The 26,757-nt window shown below is 49.1% G+C and overlaps 1 protein-coding gene across 3 annotated transcripts; it reads right to left on the minus strand.

Moving 5' to 3' along the window:
* Positions 1–1,532: 1,532 nt before the first annotated feature.
* ankib1b (ankyrin repeat and IBR domain containing 1b) lies at positions 1,533–26,636 on the minus strand. 3 transcript variants are annotated; one of them, XM_030782523.1, is made up of 19 exons: positions 26,381–26,636; positions 23,827–24,127; positions 22,716–22,898; positions 21,700–21,817; positions 19,855–20,063; positions 15,879–15,967; positions 14,720–14,864; positions 13,102–13,268; positions 10,469–10,557; positions 9,299–9,429; positions 7,240–7,374; positions 6,764–6,850; positions 6,489–6,555; positions 5,960–6,105; positions 5,441–5,619; positions 4,722–4,773; positions 4,091–4,202; positions 3,728–3,768; positions 1,533–2,814 (listed from the first exon to the last, which is right to left on the minus strand). In XM_030782523.1, exons 1-19 carry the CDS (start codon positions 26,566–26,568, stop codon positions 2,056–2,058), a joined length of 3,198 nt encoding a protein of 1,065 aa, XP_030638383.1. In that variant the 5' UTR covers positions 26,569–26,636; the 3' UTR covers positions 1,533–2,055. The 3 variants fall into 3 exon arrangements, with proteins under 3 accessions (XP_030638383.1, XP_030638382.1, XP_030638381.1); XM_030782522.1 differs by lacking the exon at positions 3,728–3,768 and adding an exon at positions 3,685–3,722 and having other exon boundaries at positions 4,043–4,202; XM_030782521.1 differs by having other exon boundaries at positions 4,671–4,773.
* Between the last annotated feature and the right edge of the window lie 121 nt (positions 26,637–26,757).

Raw genomic sequence — 26,757 nt, forward strand, 5'->3', positions numbered from 1 at the left:
TTTTATTATGAAGACATTCAATTTCAAATAAATATAAAAAAAACTCATTTTCACAATATATTAGGTCTGTCATTGTTACATGTGTTCTGTTACATGTTATTTTCTCTTTCTCTTTCTCTCTTTATAATCTGGGGTTAACTGATCGCTGTGGCCATCTCATAATCAGTGTGTTGCTTTAAATAAATGCTTTACAGATACTTGTGGAGACATGGGATTAATCCAGAGACAAGATAAAGAGTTGATATAAAAAAACAAAAAAAAAAAACCCAGTATCAAAAAGTTTTCATTTGAACACGGTTAGTTTTTGCGATTGACGACCTATGAAACTTAAAATTAGCACACGCTGTTGGTCGAGCACTGAAGAAATGTGGCCACAGACGCGGGAAGGCTAGTCGAAAAGGCACCAGAAATGCATTTGCGTAGAACTGTTCAAGACCTTCCGTCCCCTTCAGCCAGTTTCAGCATTTCAGGACATTGAGCTGACCAGTGGTTGACTACAGTGGTAAGATCTGACTACAGCAGTGTTTCACAGTCCCAGCACTCAGAGCCTACTGAATGATGGTTTTCACACTGATGCATCTGAGTCAACTACGTAAGAGCTTAACCTTAAGTAGACGGGTTAAGTCGAGTTTGTGTTCAGTTCACACAGAAACACACGGTCAAGTGGATACTAAGGACTAGGACTAAGAAACACTGGCTTCTATTTATTTAACCTATTTAATCTTTCACAAGAAGAAAAAGGGGAAACACGTCTTGAATTGCAGTTTCTTTCCATTTTGGCAAGCACCTGCAGAAGAGAGTGGCATCATGCCACACTAATACTAGTGTCTGTTAAATCAAAGGGAAGAATATAACAGGCCTGGGGGAGAGGGGGGAGTATACGAGGACTGGGGTGGAGAGGGTGGAGTATATGAGGACTGGGGGTGGAGGGTGGAGTATACGAGGACTGGAGGGGAGAGGGTGGAGTATACGAGGACTGGGGGGGGGGGGAGGGTGGAGTATACAAGGACTGGGATGGAGAGGGTGGAGTATATGAGGACTGGGGGTGGAGGGTGGAGTATACGAGGACTGGGGGGGGGGAGGGTGGAGTATACGAGGACTGGGATGGAGAGGGTGGAGTATACGAGGACTGGGGTGGAGAGGGTGGAGTATATGAGGACTGGGGGTGGAGGGTGGAGTATATGAGGACTGGAGGGGAGAGGGTGGAGTATACGAGGACTGGGGGGGGGGAGGGTGGAGTATACGAGGACTGGGATGGAGAGGGTGGAGTATACGAGGACTGGGGGGGGGGGAGGGTGGAGTATACGAGGACTGGGATGGAGAGGGTGGAGTATACGAGGACTGGGATGGAGAGGGTGGAGTATACGAGGACTGGGATGGAGAGGGTGGAGTATATGAGGACTGGGGGTGGAGGGTGGAGTATATGAGGACTGGAGGGGAGAGGGTGGAGCATATGAGGACTGGGGGGGGGGGTGGAGTATATGAGGACTGGGGGGGGGGGGGGGGGTGGAGTATATGAGGACTGGTCAGTCTTTAGCAGCAGGCACAATGAGCATATAGCCCTGTGAGGGTAGACACAATGTGTGCTAGTCAGTGTTTGGCACCTACAGTAACACTCCCCATACAGGACTGGGTTTCACTGGGACCTACATGGATCAGTCTGTCCAGCAGAACCCCATCCAAACGGACAGTGGAAACCTACACAAAGTCTGAGTACGCTGATTACCTCTTCCTCTCATCTGATTAGGGCTGGTAACGAGAGAGCTGTTTAAAGGTCTCATACTCCAGGAGTGTGATTCTGCATCTCACTCCAAATCATCTGCTTAAACATCAGGCGAAAGGACACAGAACACCCTCTCATCACTTCAGTACGGGCCCAGAGCTTGACAAACAACCAAACTGACAGACTGAGGTTTGTCTACCTGCCTGACTACACACACATGGACTCCTATCGATAGGTTGGCCATCTGCGTCCCAGGGTTTCGCCCTGAAAACGCCTCCTCGCTGTTGTGAGTGGTTCTGGCTGGTCGACTGGAAGGTAGCATGGGTGCTGTTTCATACCAGGTGTACCGGACCCTCCCACTCGGACGAGCTGCTGCTCGGGTGGTCGGGATCCGAGTCACGTTTGGGAGTGTTGGGGTTAGCTTCACTGGGGGTTTCCCCTACCTCAGCCAGGGGACGTGACGCATCCAAACCCACCAGGTCAAGTTGAGTGGGTCTGGTGGCCTCCCGCTCTTCCACGGAGCTACAATCGTAAGGACTATCGCCCCCTGGTGGCCACTGCTGCACGGACAGCTCAGAGGGTTTCTCGGGGGCCTTTGGCAGCGACTGAGAGCTGAGGTGTGAGTCAGAGGCACTGCCAGCAGAGGGCACCAGATTCATGGTTTGAGGGTTCATGTCATGGAACCAGGCCATGATGTTACCCAAGAGATTGGCGCTGTCGGCCGAATCGTACCCCGCGGCGTCTGAGCGCCCAATGGGAGGGGTGTGGCGGCCGCCGACGGGCTGACTGGGGGGGTTGTAAAGATTGTCGAAACGCGGGGGGACATTCTTACCGCTAATGTTGCCTAGTTTTACCAGGCTGTCATCAACCTCCAGCAGTTCAGAGCTGCTTAGGGCAGCGCGCGGCACGCTTTCCCAGCCACGCCGCACCGGGTCCAGCCTGGACGGCAATGACGTACCGATGGCTCCCAGAGACGTCTCATTGGCCAGGAGCTCCTGACTGTCGTCACCTGCAGCCAACCCAGACTCCTGCAGAGACAACTGGATGGCCAATAGGATGTTGGGATCATCCTCATCCATCGAGCTGATTGGCTATGGGACAAAAATTGCAGAATAGCTGAGTGAATTTTGAATGAATTTCACACTTGTCCAACATCTTTTGGCAGAGGTTTTGAGAGGAAACTGGCGGAATGAGTCTATTTGATTACAGTGATTTGGTTAGAACAGACATGGCCCAGGGACGTGACTGGACAGTGTGTGAGAGTGGGTGGGATTTGGCTGTGATGGACATGGCCCAGGGACGTGAGTGGACAGTGTGTGAGAGTGGGTGGGATTTGGCTGTGATGGACATGGCCCAGGGACGTGAGTGGACAGTGTATGAGAGTGGGTGGGATTTGGCTGCGATGGACATGGCCCAGGGACGTGAGTGGACAGTGTGTGAGAGTGGGTGGGATTTGGCTGCGATGGACATGGCCCAGGGACGTGAGTGGACAGTGTGTGAGAGTGGGTGGGATTTGGCTGCGATGGACATGGCCCAGGGACGTGAGTGGACAGTGTGTGAGAGTGGGTGGGATTTGGCTGTGATGGACATGGCCCAGGGACGTGAGTGGACAGTGTATGAGAGTGAGTGGGATTTGGCTGCGATGGACATGGCCCAGGGACGTGAGTGGACAGTGTGTGAGAGTGGGTGGGATTTGGCTGCGATGGACATGGCCCAGGGACGTGAGTGGACAGTGTGTGAGAGTGGGTGGGATTTGGCTGTGATGGACATGGCCCAGGGACGTGAGTGGACAGTGTGTGAGAGTGGGTGGGATTTGGCTGCGATGGACATGGCCCAGGGACGTGAGTGGACAGTGTGTGAGAGTGGGTGGGATTTGGCTGCGATGGACATGGCCCAGGGACGTGAGTGGACAGTGTGTGAGAGTGGGTGGGATTTGGCTGCGATGGACATGGCCCAGGGACGTGAGTGGACAGTGTGTGAGAGTGGGTGGGATTTAAAACTCACCATTGGCATTCCTTGCCTGGGACCACCAACCTCAGGTGTGTCTGTTAGACAAAGAGATGAAACCACACACTGAAATCAACTGTTCTACAGAAACACAGTAGCTCTCTGCCAGTTTGGAGGTTCAGCTACACCTAATGGAACACATCTTATCAAACTGTAAGACTTTAAAGAACACGCACACACACATTAAATGTGTTGAAGTGTTTTTAAATTTGCCCTGAGACATAGGCTTTTCAGGGGCTCAGTTCAACTTCAACTGTGAAGCCAGACAGCATGTATAAACTGGATGACTTCATAAACAGGTAAACAGCATACATTCTCCCATCAGCCCCCGCCCCAGGGGCTCCGCCCTTCCTGTCGTACCTAAAGTGCTCTGACTGGCTTCATCAGGGTCAGGGGTGTTGCTACGCATGCCCGAGAACTCTCCACGCCTGCGCTGACGCTGTCTGCGTCTGTACTGGAACTCAGCATACTCCTGCAACACACGCACGCACGCACACACACACACACATACACAGTATTAGTACACACCTACACACACAGCTCTGAGTTATCAGTGAAGTTGACTTGCTTCCTCCAGACGGTGTGAGTAGCATGTCCAGCCTGGCTGGAGGCCCAGTCTGACTAAAGGGCTATGAAGACTAAGGCAAATGCATTCAGCGTCGGGCAGGAAAAATATCTTCCATTGTTGCCAGATAAATAATTCAATCACATCATTACCAACTGAGTCAAGATAACCTTGAAACGAACAACAAATTGATTTTTCGATGTACATCTGACTCAGAGGCCACAGACAGAATTAAGATATGAATTTCCTGTACTGGCCACGCCCAAATCTCGTTGGAATATTTCAGCATTATTTATTTAAGCATTAAACTCACATCACATGACATCACATGATCTCATTTTCAATAGCTGAGCAGACGTAGATAACCCAACAGACCTGGACAGACAGACGAGTAGAGTGTCGCGTGGCATCTCTGCTTTGACTCACCTCTGGAGAGGAGAAGCCCAGGTACTCCCAGTCCCAGGTTCCACCTGCAAAACTGGGACAGGTGGAGAGCAAGGGGCGGAGTGAGCGCCACAGAAACCTCCATCTTACGCGTCAGCATGCACTAGCGCAGGGATCATTCAAACAGAGACCTCCATCTTACGCGTCAGCATGCGCTAGCGCAGGGATCATTCAAACAGAAACCTCCATCTTACACGTCAGCATGCACTAGCGCAGGGATCATTCAAACAGAAACCTCCGTCTTACGCTTCAGCATGCGCTAGCTCAGGGTCCATTCAAACAGAAACCTCTGTCTTACGCGTCAGCATGCGCTAGCTCAGGGTTCATTCAAACAGAAACCTATGTCTTACGCGTCAGCATGCGCTAGCTCAGGGTTCATTCAAACAGAAACCTCCATCTTACACGTCAGCATGCACTAGCGCAGGGATCATTCAAACAGAAACCTCCGTCTTACGCTTCAGCATGCGCTAGCTCAGGGTCCATTCAAACAGAAACCTCTGTCCTACGCGTCAGCATGCGCTAGCTCAGGGTTCATTCAAACAGAAACCTCCGTCTTACACGTCAGCATGCACTAGCGCAGGGTTCATTCAAACAGAAACCTCTGTCCTACGCGTCAGCATGCACTAGCTCAGGGTTCATTCAAACAGAAACGCGCTCTGGAGGGTTTAGGTTCTGAGTGAGCTTGAGAAAACATGGCAAACCTGCGTCGCGGGGCTTCGGGCGAGTCGTTGGGCGCCACGCCCCGGGCGATGGAGGCCAGGAACTCCTGTCTCTTCTGCTGGACCAGACAGGCCGCTCTGATGATCTTATGACGAGGGGTCCGCAGGTACGGCCGATTCACCTTCTGAGCCAAATCCTCCGTCACCATCTCCAGGTCCGTCTGAGGACAGTTCAACCAAACAACAATTATACCAACCAGCTAAACACGCTGCATTCAGACTATTTACCTTGGATGGTGTGGCTTCCCATTCCCTGCTTCTAATGTAGTCTCTGCACTGGTAATTGTTTTGCTTGCACGCAGAGGAAATCTAATCTTATGGCTTTTGTGACAGTAGAAACGGACTACGCTGCCCCTAGAGGTCACTCCACGGAGCATTTTCACCCAGTTAGACCAAGAGTAAATGTTTTTTATCCTTCAGGACCACAGTGTGCAGGAACTGTTGGTCTCTTCACTCTTAACAGACTAGTAAGAAATCCGGGAGCCCAGGCTCCTCACACACCTGCATCAGTTCGAAGATTTCCTTTTTTGTGCTTTTGGGCTCCAGGAAGAAGCCGTAGGGATAAGAGCACTTGAGGATGTGACGAGTTTTCAGAAGCTCATGCACAGCGTCTTCAATGAACGTGGTGTCAGGAGCCATGCCTTCTCCTGTAGAAACATGACACAGTCAGTTATATACACACACACACATCCTATACTATCAGTTCTCTCTCTCACACACACATACATACACACAGAGAGGCTCAGAGATGTTGGTATGGTACTAAAACAACACACAGAAGAGACCGGAGCAGTGTGCAAAAGCATTTCACTATGACAAAACAATCAACACTCAAACCATTCATGCTCTTGCCCTCCCACATCTAAAAAACATCTAAAAAACACAGTTCTGATCTAGTTAATGCAACAGAGGCTACTCTGCTCACGAAAAGCAAACACTGATCTGAGATCAGCAACCAGCACCCTTACTCCAATGAATCTGACACATTCGACCACTGAGCTGAACCTGATACAGCAGACTGTGTACTCACTCTCACAGAGGACTTTGCTCAGCTGGTCCATCTTGTCTTTGGCTGTTTTGAGGAGCCGTTGCTCCAGCTGAGAGAGAGAGAGAGAGAGAGAGAGAGCGAGGAGAGAGAGAGAGAGAGAGAGAGAGAGAGAGAGAGAGAGAGAGAGAGAGAGAGCGAGAGAGAGAGAGAGCGAGAGAGAGAGAGAGAGAGAGAGCGCAAGAGAGAGAAAGAGTCACGGAGAGATGGGACAGTTTAAACTGAAGGGATGACACATGGTGTAGGGTGTGGAGTCTTACCTGGTGGCTGTGCTCATGGTTTTTGAAGCGAGTGTAGTAGTGCATAAATCGGTCGAGCTCCTGAAAGCTCTTGTGTTTCTTCTCAGCCTGGACGCGTCACACAGAGAAACAGGTTTCAGCTTTACACTTCACACAGAGTGAGTTTAACATGAAAAACTGGATTCTGTATGATTCTGTGGATTCCCATGTATGTGTAGAGCAGGTGAATGAGGAGACAGCGCCTAGTGTGTGTGTGTTTGTGTGTGTGTGTGCATGCGTATGTATTTGTGCGTGTGTGTGTGTGTTTGTGTGCTTGTGTGTGGGTGTGTGTGCGTGCTTATGTGTGTGTGTGTATGCGCGTGCTTGTGTGTGTGTGTGCGCGTGTGTGTGTTTGTGTGTATGTGCGTGTGTGTGCGTGTGTGTGCGTGTGCGTTTGTCTTTGCGTGTGCGTGCGTGTGTGCGTGCGTGCCTGTGTGTGTGTGTTTGTGAGTGCGCACCTCTACCGTCATCTCTTTCGACTGCTCCTCGACCTGCTGGATGACCTCGTAGCGGGTGCAGCGGTAGTAACCTCCAGTAGACGAGCTGTGTTTTTTCCATTCCTCCAGACAGATCCAGCAAAAATCATACTTACACTGCCCAGTCCACCCACACACACACACACACACACACACACACACACACAGGGTCAGTGTTCACTCAGTAAAATCTACACAGGCAGGGTCATGAATTAATGGAGCTCCTCGGAGAGGCTCCGCCCCCTGCTCTATGTATTAATAGTATTTATGACAGCATGTCTCTTAGACTGACAGCAATACTTGGGAAAGTTCTTTCTCAGATTGCCAGACTTTTCCGGGCTAGAACAGGTAGGCGAGTCACAGACGTGCATGGCTAGAACAAGTAAGCGAGTCACAGAGGTGCAGGGTTAGAACAGGTAGATGAGTCACAGAGGTGCATGGTTAGAACAGGTAGGTGAGTCACAGAGGTGTGGGGTTAGAACAGGTAGGTGAGTCACAGAGGTGTGGGGTTAGAACAGGTAGTCGAGTCACAGAGGTGCGGGGTTAGAACAGGTAGGCAGGTCACAGAGGTGTGGGGTTAGAACAGGTAGGCGAGTTACAGAGGTGCGGGGCTAGAACAAGTAAGAGAGTCACAGAGGTGCAGGGTTAGAACAGGTAGATGAGTCACAGAGGTGCATGGTTAGAACAGGTAGGTGAGTCACAGAGGTGCGGGGTTAGAACAGGTAGGCAGGTCACAGAGGTGCGGGGTTAGAACAGGTAGTCGAGTCACAGAGGTGCGGGGTTAGAACAGGTAGGCAGGTCACAGAGGTGCGGGGTTAGAACAGGTAGGCGAGTTACAGAGGTGTGGGGTTAGAACAGGTAGGCGAGTCACAGAGGTGCGGGGCTAGAACAAGTAAGAGAGTCACAGAGGTGCAGGGTTAGAACAGGTCGGCGAGTCACAGAGGTACGGGGATAGAACAGGTAGGCGAGTCACAGAGGTGCATGGTTAGAACAGGTAGGCAGGTCACAGAGGTGCATGGTTAGAACAGGTAGGTGAGTCACAGAAGTGCGGGGTTAGAACAGGTAGGCGAGTCACAGAGGTGCAGGGTTAGAACAGGTAGATGAGTCACAGAGGTGCAGGGATAGAACAGGTAAGCGAGTCACAGAGGTGTGGGGTTAGAACAGGTAGGCGAGTCACAGAGGTGTGGGGTTAGAACAGGTAGGCGAGTTACAGAGGTGCGGGGTTAGAACAGGTAGGCAGGTCACAGAGGTGCAGGGTTAGAACAGGTAGATGAGTCACAGAGGTGCAGGGTTAGAACAGGTAGATGAGTCACAGAGGTGCAGGGTTAGAACAGGTAAACGAGTCACAGAGGTGCAGGGTTAGAACAGGTAGGCGAGTCACAGAGGTGCAGGGTTAGAACAGGTAAATGAGTCACAGAGGTGCAGGGTTAGAACAGGTAGGCGAGTCACAGAGGTGTGGGGTTAGAACAGGTAAGCGAGTCACAGAGGTGCAGGGTTAGAACAGGTAGGCGAGTCACAGAGGTGCATGGTTAGAACAGGTAGTCGAGTCACAGAGGTGCGGGGTTAGAACAGGTAGGCAGGTCACAGAGGTGTGGAGTTAGAACAGGTAGGCAAGTTACAGAGGTGTGGGGTTAGAACAGGTAGGCGAGTCACAGAGGTGCAGGGTTAGAACAGGTAGATGAGTCACAGAGGTGCAGGGTTAGAACAGGTAGATGAGTCAAAGAGGTGCAGGGTTAGAACAGGTAAGCGAGTCACAGAGGTGCATGGTTAGAACAGGTAGATGAGTCACAGAGGTGCAGGGTTAGAACAGGTAGGCAGGTCACAGAGGTGCGGGGTTAGAACAGGTAGTCGAGTCACAGAGGTGCGGGGTTAGAACAGGTAGGCAAGTCACGGAGGTGCATGGTTAGAACAGGTAGATGAGTCACAGAGGTGCAGGGTTAGAACAGGTAGGCGAGTCACAGAGGTGCGGGGTTAGAACAGGTAGTCGAGTCACAGAGGTGCGGGGTTAGAACAGGTAGGCAAGTCACAGAGGTGCGGATACCTTGGCACATTGCATGTGGTTGCATCCCTCGTTTTTCTGAATGGGTGACTTGCAGTTGGCACAAGGTTTTGAGTTAGTCAGTAACCAAAGGCAGTTTGCAGCGTCCTCATATGCCTCACTCACACCAGCCACTGCAGACAGAGAAAAAAAAACCTTTAAACTGAGCCTCAATACCCCAAGCTGTCCCTCAGAGCAGACCGGGGTCAAACACCCATCTGCACCGTTCAAATCATCATGTCTGTTTGAGTTTAGAGACTGCATCTCTCTGCGTGTCCTGACAGGACTGGGTATGATAAAGTGGAACCTGCCACAGACCACATGAACAAATCCAGTAATATCCAATACACAGACTTAACTCTGATGATGAAACCTGTCCCGTCCTTTCAGACTCAGAGAGACCAGTAAAGAGTACTGGGACAGTCTTACAATGAATTTGGCGTCTGCTTCAGAGACAGGCTGCCATCTCCCTAATGTCCTTAATGAACAGGTCACAGTCAGTTCTATTGACAAATCCCTTTATCACAGTGAGTGAACTGATTCTCACTCTAACTTCTTTTTGCCAGAAGCCAGTGATCATAGTGCACAACAACCAGCTGAACTCAGGTTCCCCTCAAATAACTCAACTACATCAGAATAATAAACTCAATATGTGTGTGTCTGTGTATGTGTGTGGGGTCATAGCTACCCATATGTTTTCAGAACATGTTTTCTCGTTCAGCGGTTACCAGCATTTGCACGTCATAACAACACAGTGTGTGTGCATGTGTGTGTGAAAGTGTGTGTGTGTATAAGTGTGTGTATGTGTGTGAAAGTGTGTGTGTGTGTATATAAGTGTGTGTGTGTGTGTGTGTGTGTGTATATAAGTGTGTGTGTAAGTGAGTGTATGTGTGTGAAAGTGTGTGTGTGTGTGTGTGAGTATGTGTGGTTTGGGGTCATAACTGCTCATATGTTTTGAGAACATGTTTTCTTATTCAGCGGTTACCAGTATTTGCACGTCATAACGACACAGCATGTGGAAGTGTGTGAGTGTGTGAGTGTAAGTGTGTGTGTGTGTGTGTATGTGTGTGTGACATAAAGACACAGCATGTGTAAGTGTGTGTGTGTGTGTGTGTGTGTGTGTGTGTGTGTGTGAGATCAAGACACAGCGTGACCCATAGCAGAGACACTCACACTCCTCAGGTTTCATCTCAGTGACTTTGTGAAGCCACATCCTCCAGGTCTGACAGTCACAGGGCTCGTGAGCCTCACCTTGGCACTCCCTGTCAGACGACACAGAGCACAACTCAGAAAACACACATTCACCACTCATCCCTGTCAGACGACACAGAGCACAACTCAGAAAACACACATTTATCACTCATCCCTGTCAGACGACACAGAGCACAACTCAGAAAACACACATTTATCACTCATCCCTGTCAGACGACACAGAGCACAACTCACAAAACACACATTTATCACTCATCCCTGTCAGACGACACAGAGCACAACTCAGAAAACACACATTTATCACTCATCCCTGTCAGACGACACAGAGCACAACTCAGAAAACACACATTTATCACTCATCCCTGTCAGACGACACAGAGCACAACTCAGAAAACACACATTTATCACTCATCCCTGTCAGACGACACAGAGCACAACTCAGAAAACACACATTTACCACTCATCCCTGTCAGACGACACAGAGCACAACTCACAAAACACACATTCACCACTCATCCCTGTCAGACGACACAGAGCACAACTCACAAAACACACGTTCACCACTCATCCCTGTCAGACGACACAGAGCACAACTCACAAAACACACGTTTACCTCTCATCCCTGTCAGACGACACAGAGCACAACTCACAAAACACACGTTTACCACTCATCCCTGTCAGACGACACAGAGCACAACTCACAAAACACACATTTATCACTCATCCCTGTCAGACGACACAGAGCACAACTCACAAAACACACATTTATCACTCATCCCTGTCAGACGACACAGAGCACAACTCACAAAACACACATTCACCACTCATCCCTGTCAGACGACACAGTTTACCACTCAAAGATTCACACAGTCAGCACACGCTGCCCACAAACTGCAAGAGAGTGTATCTCCAGCGTTCATTCTCTCTGTGTGTGTGTGTGTGTGTGTGTGTGTGTGTGCGTGCGTGTGTGTGCGCGTGTGTGTGTGTGTGTGTGTGCGTGTATGTGTGTGTGTATGTATGTGTGTGTGTGTGTGTGTGTGTGTGTGTGTGTGTGTGTGTGTGAGTGAGTGTGTGTGTGTGTGTGTGTGTGTGTGTGTGTGTGTGTGTGAGTGAGTGTGTGTGTGTGTGTGTGTGTGTGTGTGTGTGTGTGTGTGTGTGTGTGAGTGAGTGTGTGTGTGTGAGTGAGTGTGTGTGTGTGTGTGTGTGTGTGTGTGTGTGTGTGTGTGTGTGTGTGTGTGTGTGTGTGTGTGTGTGTGTGTATTGGGGAGGTGAACACAGCCCTGGTCATTCTCTCTCTCTCTGCATGAAAGGCAGCTTTGCTCGCTGCCTTCAACTCAATGGTTTATTATTGGTTGGTTATTTGCCAAACAACTTCACAATACAAACAAGGCAGACAATAAGGTTAACAGAACAGGATGGAGAGGGGAGAGACCATCCTATTGGTCCTAGTCCTGTATGAATGAGACATGCCGTGTCACCAGGGACAACAGCTTTACATTCAGTAATGTGCTCAGACCTACTGTAGAGACAGACATACCCTTCACTCACATCTATTGTGTTCTCTACACTTTTAATGCTAAGTAAACACTTTTCAATACGCAATGTGTGTGTCTGTGTGTGTATGTGTGTGTGTGTCTCTCTCTCTCGCTCTCTCTGTGCGTGTGTCTGGGCGTCTGTGTGGGAGAGTGCGTGTATGCGCGTATGTGTCTGCGTGTGTGTGTGTCTGTGAAGCTGCGAGTGTGTGTGTGTGTGTGTGTGTGTCTGTTTGTGCATGTGTGTCTAAGTGTCTGTGTGTCTGTGCGTGCGGGTGTGTCTGTGTGTGCGAACAGGGCATGTGGAGGTAGGTGTGAGTGTGTGTGCGTGTGTGTGTTTGTGTGTGTGTGTGTGTGTGTGTTTGCGTGTGTACAGGGCATGTGGAGGTAGGTGTGAGTGTGTGTGTGTGTGTGTGTGCGTGTATGTGTGAGTGTGTGTGTGAGTGTGTGTGTGAGTGTGTGTGTGAGTGTGTGTGAGTGTGTGTGTGTATGTGTGTGTATGAGTGTGTGAGTGTGTGTGAACAGAAGGGCTGTTGCTGTAGGGAGTCACCCTGTTGCTTTGCCAGGAACCTCACAGTAAAAAATGATCACATACGCACGTGCACGCGCGCACACACACACACACACACGAGGACACACATCTACCTCCACATGCCCTGCCCACACACACACACACACACACAATGAGGGCACACACCTACCTCCACATGCCCTGCCTACACACACATACACACACACACACACACACAGACACACAGCATTCACATTATAAATCCTACAGTCAGACAGTTCTACATATTTCTCACTCAGTCCATTCCATATGACAGACCATGACTCCTACATGATAAGGACTGTAACATTCTGAAATATGACATTATGAAAAACACGTGGTATAATTTACCGTCGAACGCTATACAGGTTTTGGGGTAAAACATCCAATCCCCCATGTAGAATAAACCCACTGTGCTAGTAGGGTATGGGGTATGGTGATGTTACGTTTGTCTCTAAGTCCTGTCATCTTCTCACTGACAGGAGCAGGGCTTGGGTCGATTCAGTACTGACCAACAGAACAGGTGTCCTTTGCCACAGTCCACAGCGGGCGCCTGGAGCAGAGGGAAAGCGAGCGGGTCGGCGGCACTGGCACCGGGGCCCTGTCGGGCTAAACGGACAGCTCTCTCACAGCCTGCCCGCGGGCACCAACGGATGGCAGGATTATTCTCCACAAAGGCCTGAGAGAGAGAGAGAGGGAGGAGGAGAAGAGGAGGAGAAGGAGAGAAAGAGAGAAGGAGATGATGTCGTTCAGCAGACAGCTGGTCAGTCAGTGGGAGACATTGAGCTGTTGGCATGACTGTCAACACACACTGGCACCTTTACACACACACACACACACACACACACACACAGTACTGGACAAAGGGCCAAGGACCCGCCAGATCGGTCAGTACATTCACCATAATCATCTGATTTCAAAAAGCTCTTTTCATACTACAGTTTATGCACATTTCTACATTTTAATCAGATACTATTTCATGAGTAAATGATCAGTTGTGCGCTACACTGAAGTGTCCATGTTTTCATTAAAATCATTTTCCATAACGGTGATATTTGTGTCACTGCCATAAATTACTGATGTGGGTTTTATGATGAATCCAGGCATGTTTTTTCTTACAGAAAGACAGATTGTTACTAGATCAGCTGGTGACCTATGACCTTTGAGAACTGCCCTGGGAAGACTTTGTGTTTCCATGGCAATGTGACTGAAAGCCACAGAAGACACATGGACTTGCCAAAAGACATGCCATCTTCAGACAGGTTCGGCCTAATGGGGGTTCTGTTCTCTAAATCAGCTCACGCTGAAACATTTACATACAAGCACTACTTCAGTTCCAAATATCAACCATCAAAACCAATTCAATAAAACCATTCTGTTCTGGCACAACACCTGGACCAAAACAAGAGAAACAGTTGAAGGATTAACGGTGGGGAAAGCATATAGTGTCTTAATATGTATAACTAATATGAACCAGGGGCTAAATGCATTATCCGTTATCTCAGTGGTGAGTCATGTTCCTCTTCTGAAACTCCTCCGTTTAGGCAGTAAGGGCTTATTTTTCAGCCTCCGGCCAGAGAATCTGTCTGCCTGCACTCAAACAGAACTATCAAAACTCAGCAGACATCTGAAATAGAACACTGTGACCGATGGCTGAGCACTATGACAGACACACTGTTGAGCTGTTCCACCCTTAGACTCTCTCAGGACGTTTTTAGGCCAGAGTGTGTCACCCTCTCATCTCTGGGCTCCAACAGAGGGGCTCTGTTTTCCCTAAAACTGGAACTTTTAGCTTATTGGGATTATATGTCTTCTGTGCTAACCAGGCCACTCACAGGGCACTGGCTTGGTTAAATGTGTGGCAGTCTACAGAACACCTTCCCCACCATCTGAAGGAAATATTCTGCTTACCAAACGATTACATTTTAAGAGAACATAACATTTGTTCATATGCGTTCTGCATGAATGAAACAGCTCTGTTTTGACGTTGACTGAGGTGATGATACACATGAATGCTGGTGTGCCTTTGGCAAACACCATAAAATGACCAGTTTAACCAGTGAACTGATCCCAGCAGATGACCCGTGTCAGTGCTGACTCTATGACTGGTGCTGGTGTGCATGTGAGTACCTTAATGTCAAACTGCAGGTAACGCTTGTCCATTTCCCTGGAAACGACACTCTCTATGACCTCTACAGGCACCAGCTGGAAGCAGTCAAACGCCGGGCAGAAAATGTTATGGGCCTCTCCCTCCTGTATCTTCATATTCAAAAAACTGACAGAGAGAGAGAGAGAGAGAGAGGCAGAATGAGAAAGAGAGAGAGAGAAAAAATGGCAGAGTGAGAGAGAGAGAGGGGGGAGAGAGAGGGGGGGGGGTAAAGGGCAGAGTGAGAGAGAAAGGGGGGGGGAGAGAGAGAGTGAGAGAGAGAGGGGGGGGGGGGAAGAGAAAAGGGGGCAGAGAGAGAGAGAGAGAGAGACAGAGAGAGAGAGAGAGAGCACGTGAATGAGTGAGTCAGACAGACAGAGAGGACAAAGTGACGGGCATGGAGGACATGTGACTGGGGGGGAGGGGTTGTTTTGGTTAAATTCTGTTCCTTATTTTTCTGCAGAGGGATAAACATAGAAAGACTGTGGTGACTTTGTTGTCAGTGTAACAGTGTAACAGAGTAACAGTGTAACAGTGTAACAGAGTAACAGAGTAACAGAGTAACAGTGTAACAGAGTAACAGAGTAACAGAGTAACAGAGCAACAGAGTAACAGAGTAACAGTGTAACAGAGTAACAGAGTAACAGAGTAACAGTGTAACAGAGTAACAGAGTAACAGAGTAACAGAGTAACAGTGTAACAGAGTAACAGAGTAACAGTGTAACAGAGTAACAGAGTAACAGTGTAACAGAGTAACAGAGTAACAGAGTAACAGTGTAACAGTGTAACAGAGTAACAGTGTAACAGAGTAACAGTGTAACAGAGTAACAGCGGTCCAGGGTCCAGTGCAGTCTGAGGGAGCAGCAGACATGTCCTAGACTAAGACTGCTCCCTCATAAACTCACTGTCTGTCTCATCATTAACAGGACACTATGGGTTTCCACAGGCTTGCACTACGGCGCTCTGCATCTCAGCGGGCAGAGTGGGGCAGTTCAGTCAGAGAAACTGGCGTCTTGTTATTGATCTGAGGAGCCCACTGAGGCAGACTGGAGCAGAAGTCAAGCAGGGCTGTGGCTGAGTCATGTGTTTCCTGTTCGTCTGTGCAGAGACAGACATGACGATGGTTTGTACAGTCATGCTTACCTTTCCCAGCACACTCTGCAGAACTCGTGCCCGCAGGGCATGTCGACGGCCTCCTCGAAGACGGAGACTGGGCACATACAGATGCCACACTGCCCAAAAAAAAAAGACCAAACACAACCATTCAGACAGGTTTGGGTTCAGGTTTATCCTCTCAAGGGTGTCACATGTCCTTATTGGTCAAAACAAAGTCAAAACAAAAGAGTGAAGTCAGAGGTCAAGCTACAGGTCACGCCTCAGTGTCCCTGACCCAGTCCTGGAGGTCCACAGTGCTGCTGGTTTTCAGACCAAACACCTCAGTCTTTACAGAGTGAATCAGTAAAGCAGGACATCCTCCTGTACCCAGGCAGAAATCCGCCTGTAATTATGAAGTGCAGCTAACAGACAACAGACATCCTGCTGTAATTATGAAGTGCAGCTAACAGACAACAGACATCCTGCTGTAATTATGAAGTGCAGCTAACAGACAACAGACATCCTGCTGTAATTATGAAGTGCAGCTAACAGACAACAGACATCCTGCTGTAATTATGAAGTGTTGGTAACAGACAACAGAAATCCGCCTGTAATTATGAAGTGTTGGTAACAGACAACAGACATCCTGCTGTAATTATGAAGTGTTGCTAACAAACAACAGACATCCTGCTGTAATTATGAAGTGTTGGTAACAGACAACAGACATCCTGCTGTAATTATGAAGTGCAGCTAACAGACAACAGACATCCTGCTGTAATTATGAAGTGCAGCTAACAGACAACAGACATCCTGCTGTAATTATGAAGTGCAGCTAACAGACAACAGACATCCTGCTGTAATTATGAAGTGCAGCTAACAGACAACAGACATCCTGCTGTAATTATGAAGTGCAGCTAACAGACAACAGACATCCTGCTGTAATTATGAAGTGCAGCTAACAGACAACAGACATCCTGCTGTAATTATGAAGTGCAGCTAACAGACAACAGACATCCTGCTGTAATTATGAAGTGTTGGTAACAGACAACAGGATTCTGGAGCCCAGAGAGGGCCAGAACCTTCCCTTGGAAAATGAACCATATCTATTGAGTCCAGTGCTTTACATGGCTTTGAGTGACACATTCTGAGAGCTGACTGCTGAGGCAGAGGAGAGAGAGAGAGAGAGAGAGAGAGCTGCATTAGACAGCCGTTATCTTCCTCACAACGCCTGTACTGATGGACAAACGGATCGACTGTGTTTTGAGAAACTGAGGCCGTTTTAATGGTCCATGACATGGGCTGCCTCTTGACTTCAGCCCTAATGAGAAAGTTTGGCTTTTTCAAAGTGGCCAAGCAAACACAAAAGCCCTTTTGTCAGATATGGACAGTCAGCAAATTGCAAGTTGAACGTATCATTAAGGGTCAGACCGTAACACAATACAACACAGCTGATGGCTTCCTCTCTGCTTCAGCTACAGTCAACGCTCACACTCTCAGTCAAGGCTCACACTCTCAGTCAAGGCTCACACTCTCAGTCAAGGCTCACACTCTCAGTCAACACACACACTCTCAGACAACGCTCACACTCTCAGTCAAGTCTCACTCTCAGTCAACGCTCACACTCTCAGTCAACGCTCACACTCTCAGTCAACGCTCACACTCTCAGTCAACGCACACACTCTCAGTCAACGCTCACACTCTCAGACAACGCACACACTCTCAGTCAACGCACACACTCTCAGACAACGCTCACACTCTCAGTCAAGTCTCACTCTCAGTCAACGCACACACTCTCAGTCAACGCTCACACTCTCAGTCAACGCACACACTCTCAGACAAGTCTCACACTCTCAGTCAAGTCTCACACTCTCAGTCAACGCACACACTCTCAGACAAGTCTCACACTCTCAGTCAAGTCTCACTCTCAGTCAACGCACACACTCTCAGACAAGTCTCACACTCTCAGTCAAGTCTCACTCTCAGTCAACGCTCACACTCTCAGTCAACGCTCACACTCTCAGTCAACGCACACACTCTCAGTCAACGCTCACACTCTCAGTCAACGCTCACACTCTCAGTCAACGCTCACACTCTCAGTCAAGTCTCACTCTCAGTCAACGCTCACACTCTCAGTCAACGCTCACACTCTCAGTCAACGCACACACTCTCAGTCAACGCTCACACTCTCAGTCAACGCTCACACTCTCAGTCAACGCTCACACTCTCAGTCAAGTCTCACTCTCAGTCAACGCACACACTCTCAGTCAACGCTCACACTCTCAGTCAACGCACACACTCTCAGACAAGTCTCACACTCTCAGTCAAGTCTCACACTCTCAGTCAACGCACACACTCTCAGACAAGTCTCACACTCTCAGTCAAGTCTCACTCTCAGTCAACGCACACACTCTCAGACAAGTCTCACACTCTCAGTCAAGTCTCACTCTCAGTCAACGCACACACTCTCAGTCAAGGCTCACACTCTCAGTCAAGGCTCACACTCTCAGTCAACGCGCACACTCTCAGACAACGCACACACTCTCAGTCAACGCTCACACTCTCAGTCAACGCTCACACTCTCAGTCAGCGCACACACTCTCAGTCAAGTCTCACTCTCAGTCAACGCTCACACTCTCAGTCAACGCTCACACTCTCAGTCAACGCTCACACTCTCAGTCAAGTCTCACTCTCAGTCAACGCACACACTCTCAGACAAGTCTCACACTCTCAGTCAACGCTCACACTCTCAGTCAACGCTCACACTCTCAGTCAACGCTAGTATTAAAGGGGTTTGTTAGTACGTGTATCCCTAAGCGTTCGATACGGGGTTTACAGATTGATACGTGTTTCATTACACACGTTTGGCAAAGGGCAAGGGTCAAGGGTCGACACAAGACAAAACCCTGACTGTCCTACAGACAGGAATCTATTTCGTCTTGCTTATTTTCAACCTAAAGCATCATACATGATGATACTTACACTATTTCAGATTACAACCCAAACAGACAATTTCATATTTACATCTTTTTTTCCCCACAATACAGAAAACGCATCACGACCTCAGAACTGAAGCACAGTACCAAAGCATGAATTTTATTTATCGGCAAAGCCCTGTTGTCAAACTGAGCTTTCTGTTCAGGCTAAAAGCAGGGCATCTAGAGGATGTTTGGTACTCCAAACCAATTTAGACCAAGACGCCAACATCCCACACCCAGGCGCCACGAGGGGGTAAAAGGGGGCTTTGCCCTTTGGAAAAGGTAAGACAGGGAACTGTTCACATCTAGTCGAAACATCACTATAGCGCCAGCCCTAGGATGAGAAAAATGCAGAAATAGGCGTAGCGGGACGCTAACCTACTGTTTTACTCTATAAAACGATTCGGCCCCTCACCATTTTAAACTGCCCCCTCGGTAACTTCTTCCTGGCACTGGGCCTGCAACATGCTCAGAACAGAACACGCCCGTCACCCTGAACACGCCTGTCACCCTGAATGCTTCTCCCTGTCACATGACTCACGCTCGTAAAACGTGCTGTACAGAACGCACAACGAGAGAACAACCTGGTCACACTACAGTCTCTGAGATAACGTCCATGATCAGACAACCAGCCAGAGAACAACCTGGTCACGCTACAGTCTCTGAGATAACCTCCATGATCAGACAACCAGCGAGAGAACCAAACAGCCATTGTCCTCTGCACCTCAACTCCAATAATACAGCAAAGATTAGCACTGACGGCTAGGCCACACTATTGCAATAACACTGAAAGTTCTACTGGTCAATGGGTCATTGAATTAAACACAGTTTATCCCGCCCCCCCCCCCCCCCCCCCCCCCCCCCCCCCCCCGATACTGACGACAAACTAAACAAAACAAACACTCCTGTGTTCACCTCTGCACGCTCACTGAGTGCAATATCTTCCATCTGATTTAATCAATTCCAAGCAACCCAGGAGTCATTCGACTGAAACGGGCAGATTGGGTTTCTCTGGGCAGGTTTCTATGTTGCCTGCTCTGGACTCTCACCAGGCTGTGGTCTTCGTCAGCTGGCGTCAGGTTAATCTCATCGGGCGAGGTGAGGGAGGAACGGGTGGTTCGCGGCGTCCGCGGAGACGGCAACGTGTCCCAGGCGTTGTAGCCGCTCGGTGGAGGAGTGGGCATCTGCACCCCCGACCGCTGACAGCAGTCCGCGGCGTTGGACATCCATGCTTCCAGAAGTTTCTCCCTGTCCCAGTCTGGGAATAGGAGACAGCTGAATCAGTGTGGTTCGGTCACAGGAAGACGTCAAAATGTTTCCATAGCTACGTATCGGTATCACATGACTTTGTCTGTCAATCAATCTGGTAATCAGGATATTACAGGTATTACACCCCCTCCCCTAAGTGTTTATGTTCGAACAGAAAAGTGTTTTTATCAATGAAAGACTTGACGTAGATATGACAGTCTGGCTGCATTCCTGAGGGAAAAACCCTTCAAAAAAAAAAAAAAGCCACACAACTCTCCAGTAAAAATATTTTTAAATCTGATGTTTAGTCGCAAAATCCTTTATTATATTTATATTCCTAATGATGGAAATTTTGGTTGAACTACTGACTCCTTAAAGTTAAAAACAATACCTCACCAATGAGTAACAACATGCAGTGGTTTTAAAGGTCTTCCCCGTAAAAGGCAGGAATTACACAAGGCCAAGATATGAAAGCAGGCAGGATCAAAGTTCAGTGCGACAGTCTGCCACAAACACGCTGTGTCCTCTGCAGTCTCAGTCTGACACACAGAGAGCAGCTGTGAGTTAACGCTCCACTGACTCCGACAGTCTTAACACAGGTCCAAACACTCTCTCCTTCATTTATTCCTAATGCTGAATTAAAGACACTAATCTGGTCGACACTAATGAGAGACTGGGTCGCCGCCGGTGTGTGAAGGTACCTGGACGGGATCAGATCCTCTCTGATTGGCTGCAAATCCTGATCAAGCACCTTGATCTCACCCAACCACAGTAAAGAGCCTGTCTCTCTTTCGCTCTCTCTCACACACACACATTGACCTTGCTCTTCCACATAAATAACCCAGTCAGTTGACACTGTCTGTGAGCTCATGCACTTGTGAGAAACAGAGAAGAGACCTGGTATATATATATATATATATATAATATATGAGACCTGGTGTGTACTGCGCGTCATCACAGACACAGAGAGTGGAGGAAAAACGTGACCTCTGCTCAAAAGGCAAATCGAGAGGGTTTTTCACCACAGAACTACGGGACGTTCAGGCAGTCAGAGGGAATCTGAGCCCGGCGTATTAAACTGGGGGGGGGGGGGGGGGGGGGGGCGAAGCTGCAGGCGTACAGTCCCCTGAGACGCGGCCGGACAACGAGAGCAGCAGTCAGGCGCGGAGGTTCGGCCTGTTTATTCACGAGCTCTGTACACAGGGGAGGAGAGAGGCCAGCGTGGAGATTATTAAGGAAAGCACTGATCCAATTGTATCTCCCTGGCCAGGGAACCCTTTCCAGTTAATCAGCCCCAATCATCAGCTGAAAAAAAACACACGAGTAAAGGAATCCAGCCAGACTCATTTGATTGGATTCAGTCTAAGAACTGAACAGAAAGTTCTGGCAAACAGGAAGTTCTTGTCCTCTGTACAGCCGAGAGCCAAGAGAGCCCCAAAAAACAGAGAACCCCTGAACAAGGAATTCAGAGAACCCTTAAAGGAAGGTATCAGGGATGCTGAGTTTGAGGAAAAACTGAAGAAACAGAAAGGTGAGGCTTCCTGCCGCGTGGGTGTGAAAAACACTGCTCTGGTTGATTGTGTGGTCAGACAAACAGGCCTGTGTGATGGGAGTAGGAGTGTAGTGGGGGGGGGGGGCTGTGTTACCGTGAGCCCTGAGAAGAGCTTCAGCAGTGAAGAGCGGAGCCTGCAGCATATCAGCCGTCTCCACAATCAGCATATCCTTCAGCCGTCGCAGATCCTGAGGCCGCAAACCCTCATACAGCTACAGACAGAGACAGACAGACAGAGAGAGACAGACAGAGACAGGGACAGAGAGAGAGACAGACAGAGACAGACAGTGAGAGGGAGACAGAGACAGACAGTGAGAGGGAGAGAGAGAGAGAGACAGAGAGACAGAGAGAAAGAAAGAGACAGAGAGAGAGAGACAAACAGAGAGACAAAGAGAGAGAGACAGAGAGAGAGACAGAGAGAGAGAGACAGACAGAGAGAAAAAGAGAGAGAGACAGAGAGAGAGAGGTGTGAGTTTAAAGAAGGCTGTCACCTACTCCACCAAAAAACAAGACAGTACCACTGGAGAGAACTGATGGACATCTGTAAAACTGTCCTCTGTGGACCATGTGACAGGAGTAAAGCTGTTCAAACTGTAAACGGTCTGGATATGAGATAAAGGCTCCGAGTGCTTTTACACAGACCACTGGAGTGAGAGACACTCCACAGGAAAAAAAGACAGGCCTCGACAGAACCACAGGCCAGAGGAGGGAAAGACAGGCCACAGGAGGGAAAGACAGGCCACAGGAGGGAAAGACAGGCCACAGGAGGGAAAGAATTATGGGATATTGTTTTTCAAATCGTGAATGAGTTCCCTCCACCAAGAGCTGTATCTGTTAGGGTCCCGCACAGACTGGCGGAGATCACTTCACATTCTAGCGTTTCTCAGGTACAGCCAAATGGGAGCGTGTCATTTTGTAATAAGCGTTAATAAACATATCACAGATAATCAGAATGGATCAGGTTGTCAAAAGCAGTTTGAAGTGTGTGTTAGTGTGCTTTTCTCCCTAAAAACACTGAATCTAACAGATACATCATTCAGACATTAACGACATCAGTTCTCCAGTTGTCAGCGTGTGTGTGACGTGTGGTGAGCCGGCGTGGGGCGGTACCTCTCGGCGGTCCAGGGCAGCGTACTCAGCCTCGATGTCATGGGCGTCGGGGTGTCTGGAGAAGACCATCTGAGACTCCAGACTCAGAGCCAGGTCTCTGTGCTGATGCTTCTCAGCGCAGTCACAGGGCGTGTCCTTATTCTCGTTCTCAGCAAACAGGTCACCGCTCCGCTTCACCAGAAACTACAGGAACATTCACACATGCACACGCACACGCACGCACACACACACACGCACGCACGCACGTGCACACACACACACGCACGCACACACATGCGCACACACACGCACGCACACACACACACGCACGCACGCACGTGCAGACACACGCGCGCGCACGTGCACACACACACGCGCACACACACACGTGCGCACACACACACACGCACACACACACGCACACGCACACGCACGCACGCACGCACACACGCGCACGCACACACGCGCACACACACACGCGCACACACACACGCGCACACACACACTTCATTAGAGGCTGATTTTTACCTTGGAAACAGGTGTGTGCTCTTTTTTAGCCAATCAGAGATTACAGTGAGGAGTTCACATGAAAACCAGCAGGACCCTGGCCCTTCAGGACTGGATTTGTTAAGCCCTGATGTAGAGCATGAGGGTGAAACATCGTTTAGTAACGATCGACTACGGCTGTATTACTCAGTAAGGCCCGTGTAGATCATCAAGAGATCTTCTCCACACTTCAATGTGGGCAGAAAACGTGGACAGAACGTTTATTCCATTAAAGACCACATCATCTCATTAGGAGTTCTCTCACAGACAGTCCAACCCCCCCCCCCCCCCCCCGCCTGAAAACCTCTTTCTTTCTATTCAGTGCTCAAATCCATGATCTTCTGAACAATTCTCTCAGTTTGCACTGAGACAGTGCCACATTTAAAAATCACAAATGTTCCTCTGTTTCACCAGATCTTTTCAGCGGAATAATATCTGGCCAATCAGAGTGGTGCTTCAGTCAAAACAATCATATCACAGTCTGCTTCAACATTGGCTATTATATCTGAGATTAAAGTGTACCTGAGATTAAACTGTATCTGAGATTAAATTACGGCGTATGTCTCCGCCCCTTCCCGTCTCTCACCTCCACGCAGGTCCTCATCCCTGACGCGGCCGCGTAGTGCAGGGGGCTGTTCTTCCTGTTGTCTGCGGCGTTTACGTTGGCGCTCTCGTATTCTCCGCGGTCCAGTTTGGCGCCCTTCCACTTCAGGATCATCTGAAGGCATTCGGCCCGTTTGCGTTCGTCCTCGGCAGGTCGGGCCAGTCGGGGCTGCAGGGCCGTCTCCGACAGCAGGATCTGGGGGCTCATGCAGAGCAGGTGCAGGGCCGTCTCGTTGTGCACGTTACGCTTGTTGGGGTTCCCGTCTTTACTGAAGAGGAAAGACCTGAGGAGGGTGACACAGTGTTATGGTGTTTGGCCCATTATCCAGAGGGTCGTAGGTTCAAATCTCAAGTGTGAAGTTACTCCAGAAGTGTGTGACCTCTGACATTTAACATACTGACTGTTGTTTACTCGGAATCAGAGGACTGACTACATGCACTGAACAGAACCCAGTCTCAGGGTTCCAGTAAATGAACCTCACAGAGAGGAGATATTGTGCTCCTATCAGTCGCTGAAATGGAACTAACTCTTTTCATGAAGACTGCTTTCTTGTTTTAAAAGAGCAGGACCCTGCCTTGTGACTGTCACATTTCCTCTGCTGTGTAAATCAGGGCAAACAGGCTACGGCGACCGCCGGACAGACGCTTCCTGAGGCGGCGAGAGAACACAAACTCTCAGAAACGGCAGTCAACAGCTAGGACAGAGTAGACATTCCAACTCAAGCAGACACTCCAGTGATGACCACGGCCTTGACTCAGAGCGACCGTGCGACACAACGCGCCTGTTAGAACAGACCACACCGGTCACACTCAGGAGGTGGAAGAGCCAAAACCGCTTTGGGCCCGGCTGCGGTTTGGACAGGAAGACGATCGTTGTGCGTGTGTTAAGGTGTGAAGGCACCCGGCCCCATGCTTGTTAACTAATAACTAAAGTGTTTAAGTTTGGGTTACGGCTGGTTATGAACAGCGAAAAATACGGCAGAGAGATAGAACGTTTGGGTTTTTTTTAAACCTGAAGATCACCAGCGCTCATCAGATGTTTCTCTTTACATTAGTGGTAAAGAACACTGAAGCGATAGTAGAGTAAACCACAAAAGCAGAATGAGGACAAACAGGGAAAGTCCTGACCAATCAGAGCGAGGATAAGTGTCTCACACTGTGTGGCTCTGTTCCACTTCAATATTTTCACTCCCACTTTCCTCATATTAAGACTACTGATATTTCACCCGACGATGTTTCGCATCCTAAAACAGACCATCTACTCTAACCAAACTCCTCACATCAAAGACTTCCTCCATGTCCCTGCTTTGGGTTTGTGCAAAGACTTAGACTGATAAAATGAACAGAGATGTATGACAGAGGCATAAAATAAAAACGCTTATGTATCTGCATCCACGCTGAGTCAAATATGCTGTGTTTATATGTCACACAGTGGAGCCACTACACCTGGAACAGCCTGGGTTCTTCTCCCTTCCCCAACACCACACACACGCACACACACACACACGCACATGCACGCACACACACACACAAGCACGCACACGCACACGCACGCACGCACGCACGCGCACACACACACACACACACAACTGTCTGATCTCTGTTTCAGAGGAGGTCCCACCGTGATCTCCAGGTTACCGTGGTTTTGTGTTGTGGGTACGAATCCAGCCAATCACTTCTCCTCCTCCTGCTGTATCCAAAACAAGCCTTTACCTCCTCTTTCAACCGCTCCCTTTCCCAGAATGCCCTGCCCCTCACCCCAGGCTCTGATAAGAGAGTATATCACAGGTGCTATAGAAATACCACCACTGATTAACGGAAACGGTTCTCTGTAGGTATCAGTTCAGGTAAGTACATATTTCATCCATGCTGGCAATAAAATGGTTCCAGTTCCATAAACACAGTGATGTGATGTTGAAACATAGGCCTATGCCTTGTCCATGAAGGGTCAGATCAGGACTAACACTCGTCTGCCAGGCCTGTTCATACGAAAACAAAAGCTCACAGGAGACATCAAAACACCATCAGCACTCTTAATGCACAAGATCAACCTCACAGCTCAATAAACGCTGTCAGGCTACTTGTTCCCACTGGTGAAACTGCAGTAAACCCATGTCTTGATTCTGGGTAGAATGACTTCCAAACTCACCTCAAATCAAATGGGAACTGACAGTCAGAACTGTGGGAATGAGATGGATATGAAAGGACTCACCAGAGAGTAGAGGTTCAGTAGCATTAGCAGTCTTAACACGGTGGTGCGTGACAGGCTGAAAAGCCCTTAAACCTCCTATCTGCGTTTACAAGCTGACTTTTAAAATCTCATGAGGAATGCTAGCGAAAACCCGGCCAGAACAAATCTGATTGGCCACCTACTTTCACAAGGCACCAATGAAAAACCCCGCATCACTGTTCCCTCCTCAACAGCAAAGTCACTCAAAACTGTCCCATCTGCCTCCCGGCCAATCAAGCTCACAGAATTACTGTTCATCCTGCTAAGCGCCCCCTTCAGGACAAACGGTGTATGCGCTGGGTGTTACCTGAGTAGGCGCGTCATTGCGTGACGGGCAGCATAGTGCAGTGCCGTGTTGTGTTGGTAGGGCTCCCCATAGGAAGTGTTGGGGTCCAGAGACTCTTTAAACTGGGGGTTGCCCTCGTAAAGCTGGTAAGCCAGGGCCTCGTCTCCACTGATCAACGCCTTGCGAAATTTGGTTGCGGTGTTCCCCATCTCTCGCCCTCCGGCTCCCCCTGCTGGTCAGAGCCGCTTTAGCCTGATGTATTAGAGACAGATGGCATACTGCAGATCCTGCGAAAGACAGAGGAAGAAAAGAATGAATAAATAACACAATAAATAAGACAGAACCATTACTGTTTTATTCATTTTGAGGTAAGTGATAAACGGATGAACATCGGAGCT

Source organism: Chanos chanos, chromosome 8 (genome assembly GCF_902362185.1).
Source record: "Chanos chanos chromosome 8, fChaCha1.1, whole genome shotgun sequence".
Lineage (NCBI taxonomy): Eukaryota > Metazoa > Chordata > Actinopteri > Gonorynchiformes > Chanidae > Chanos > Chanos chanos.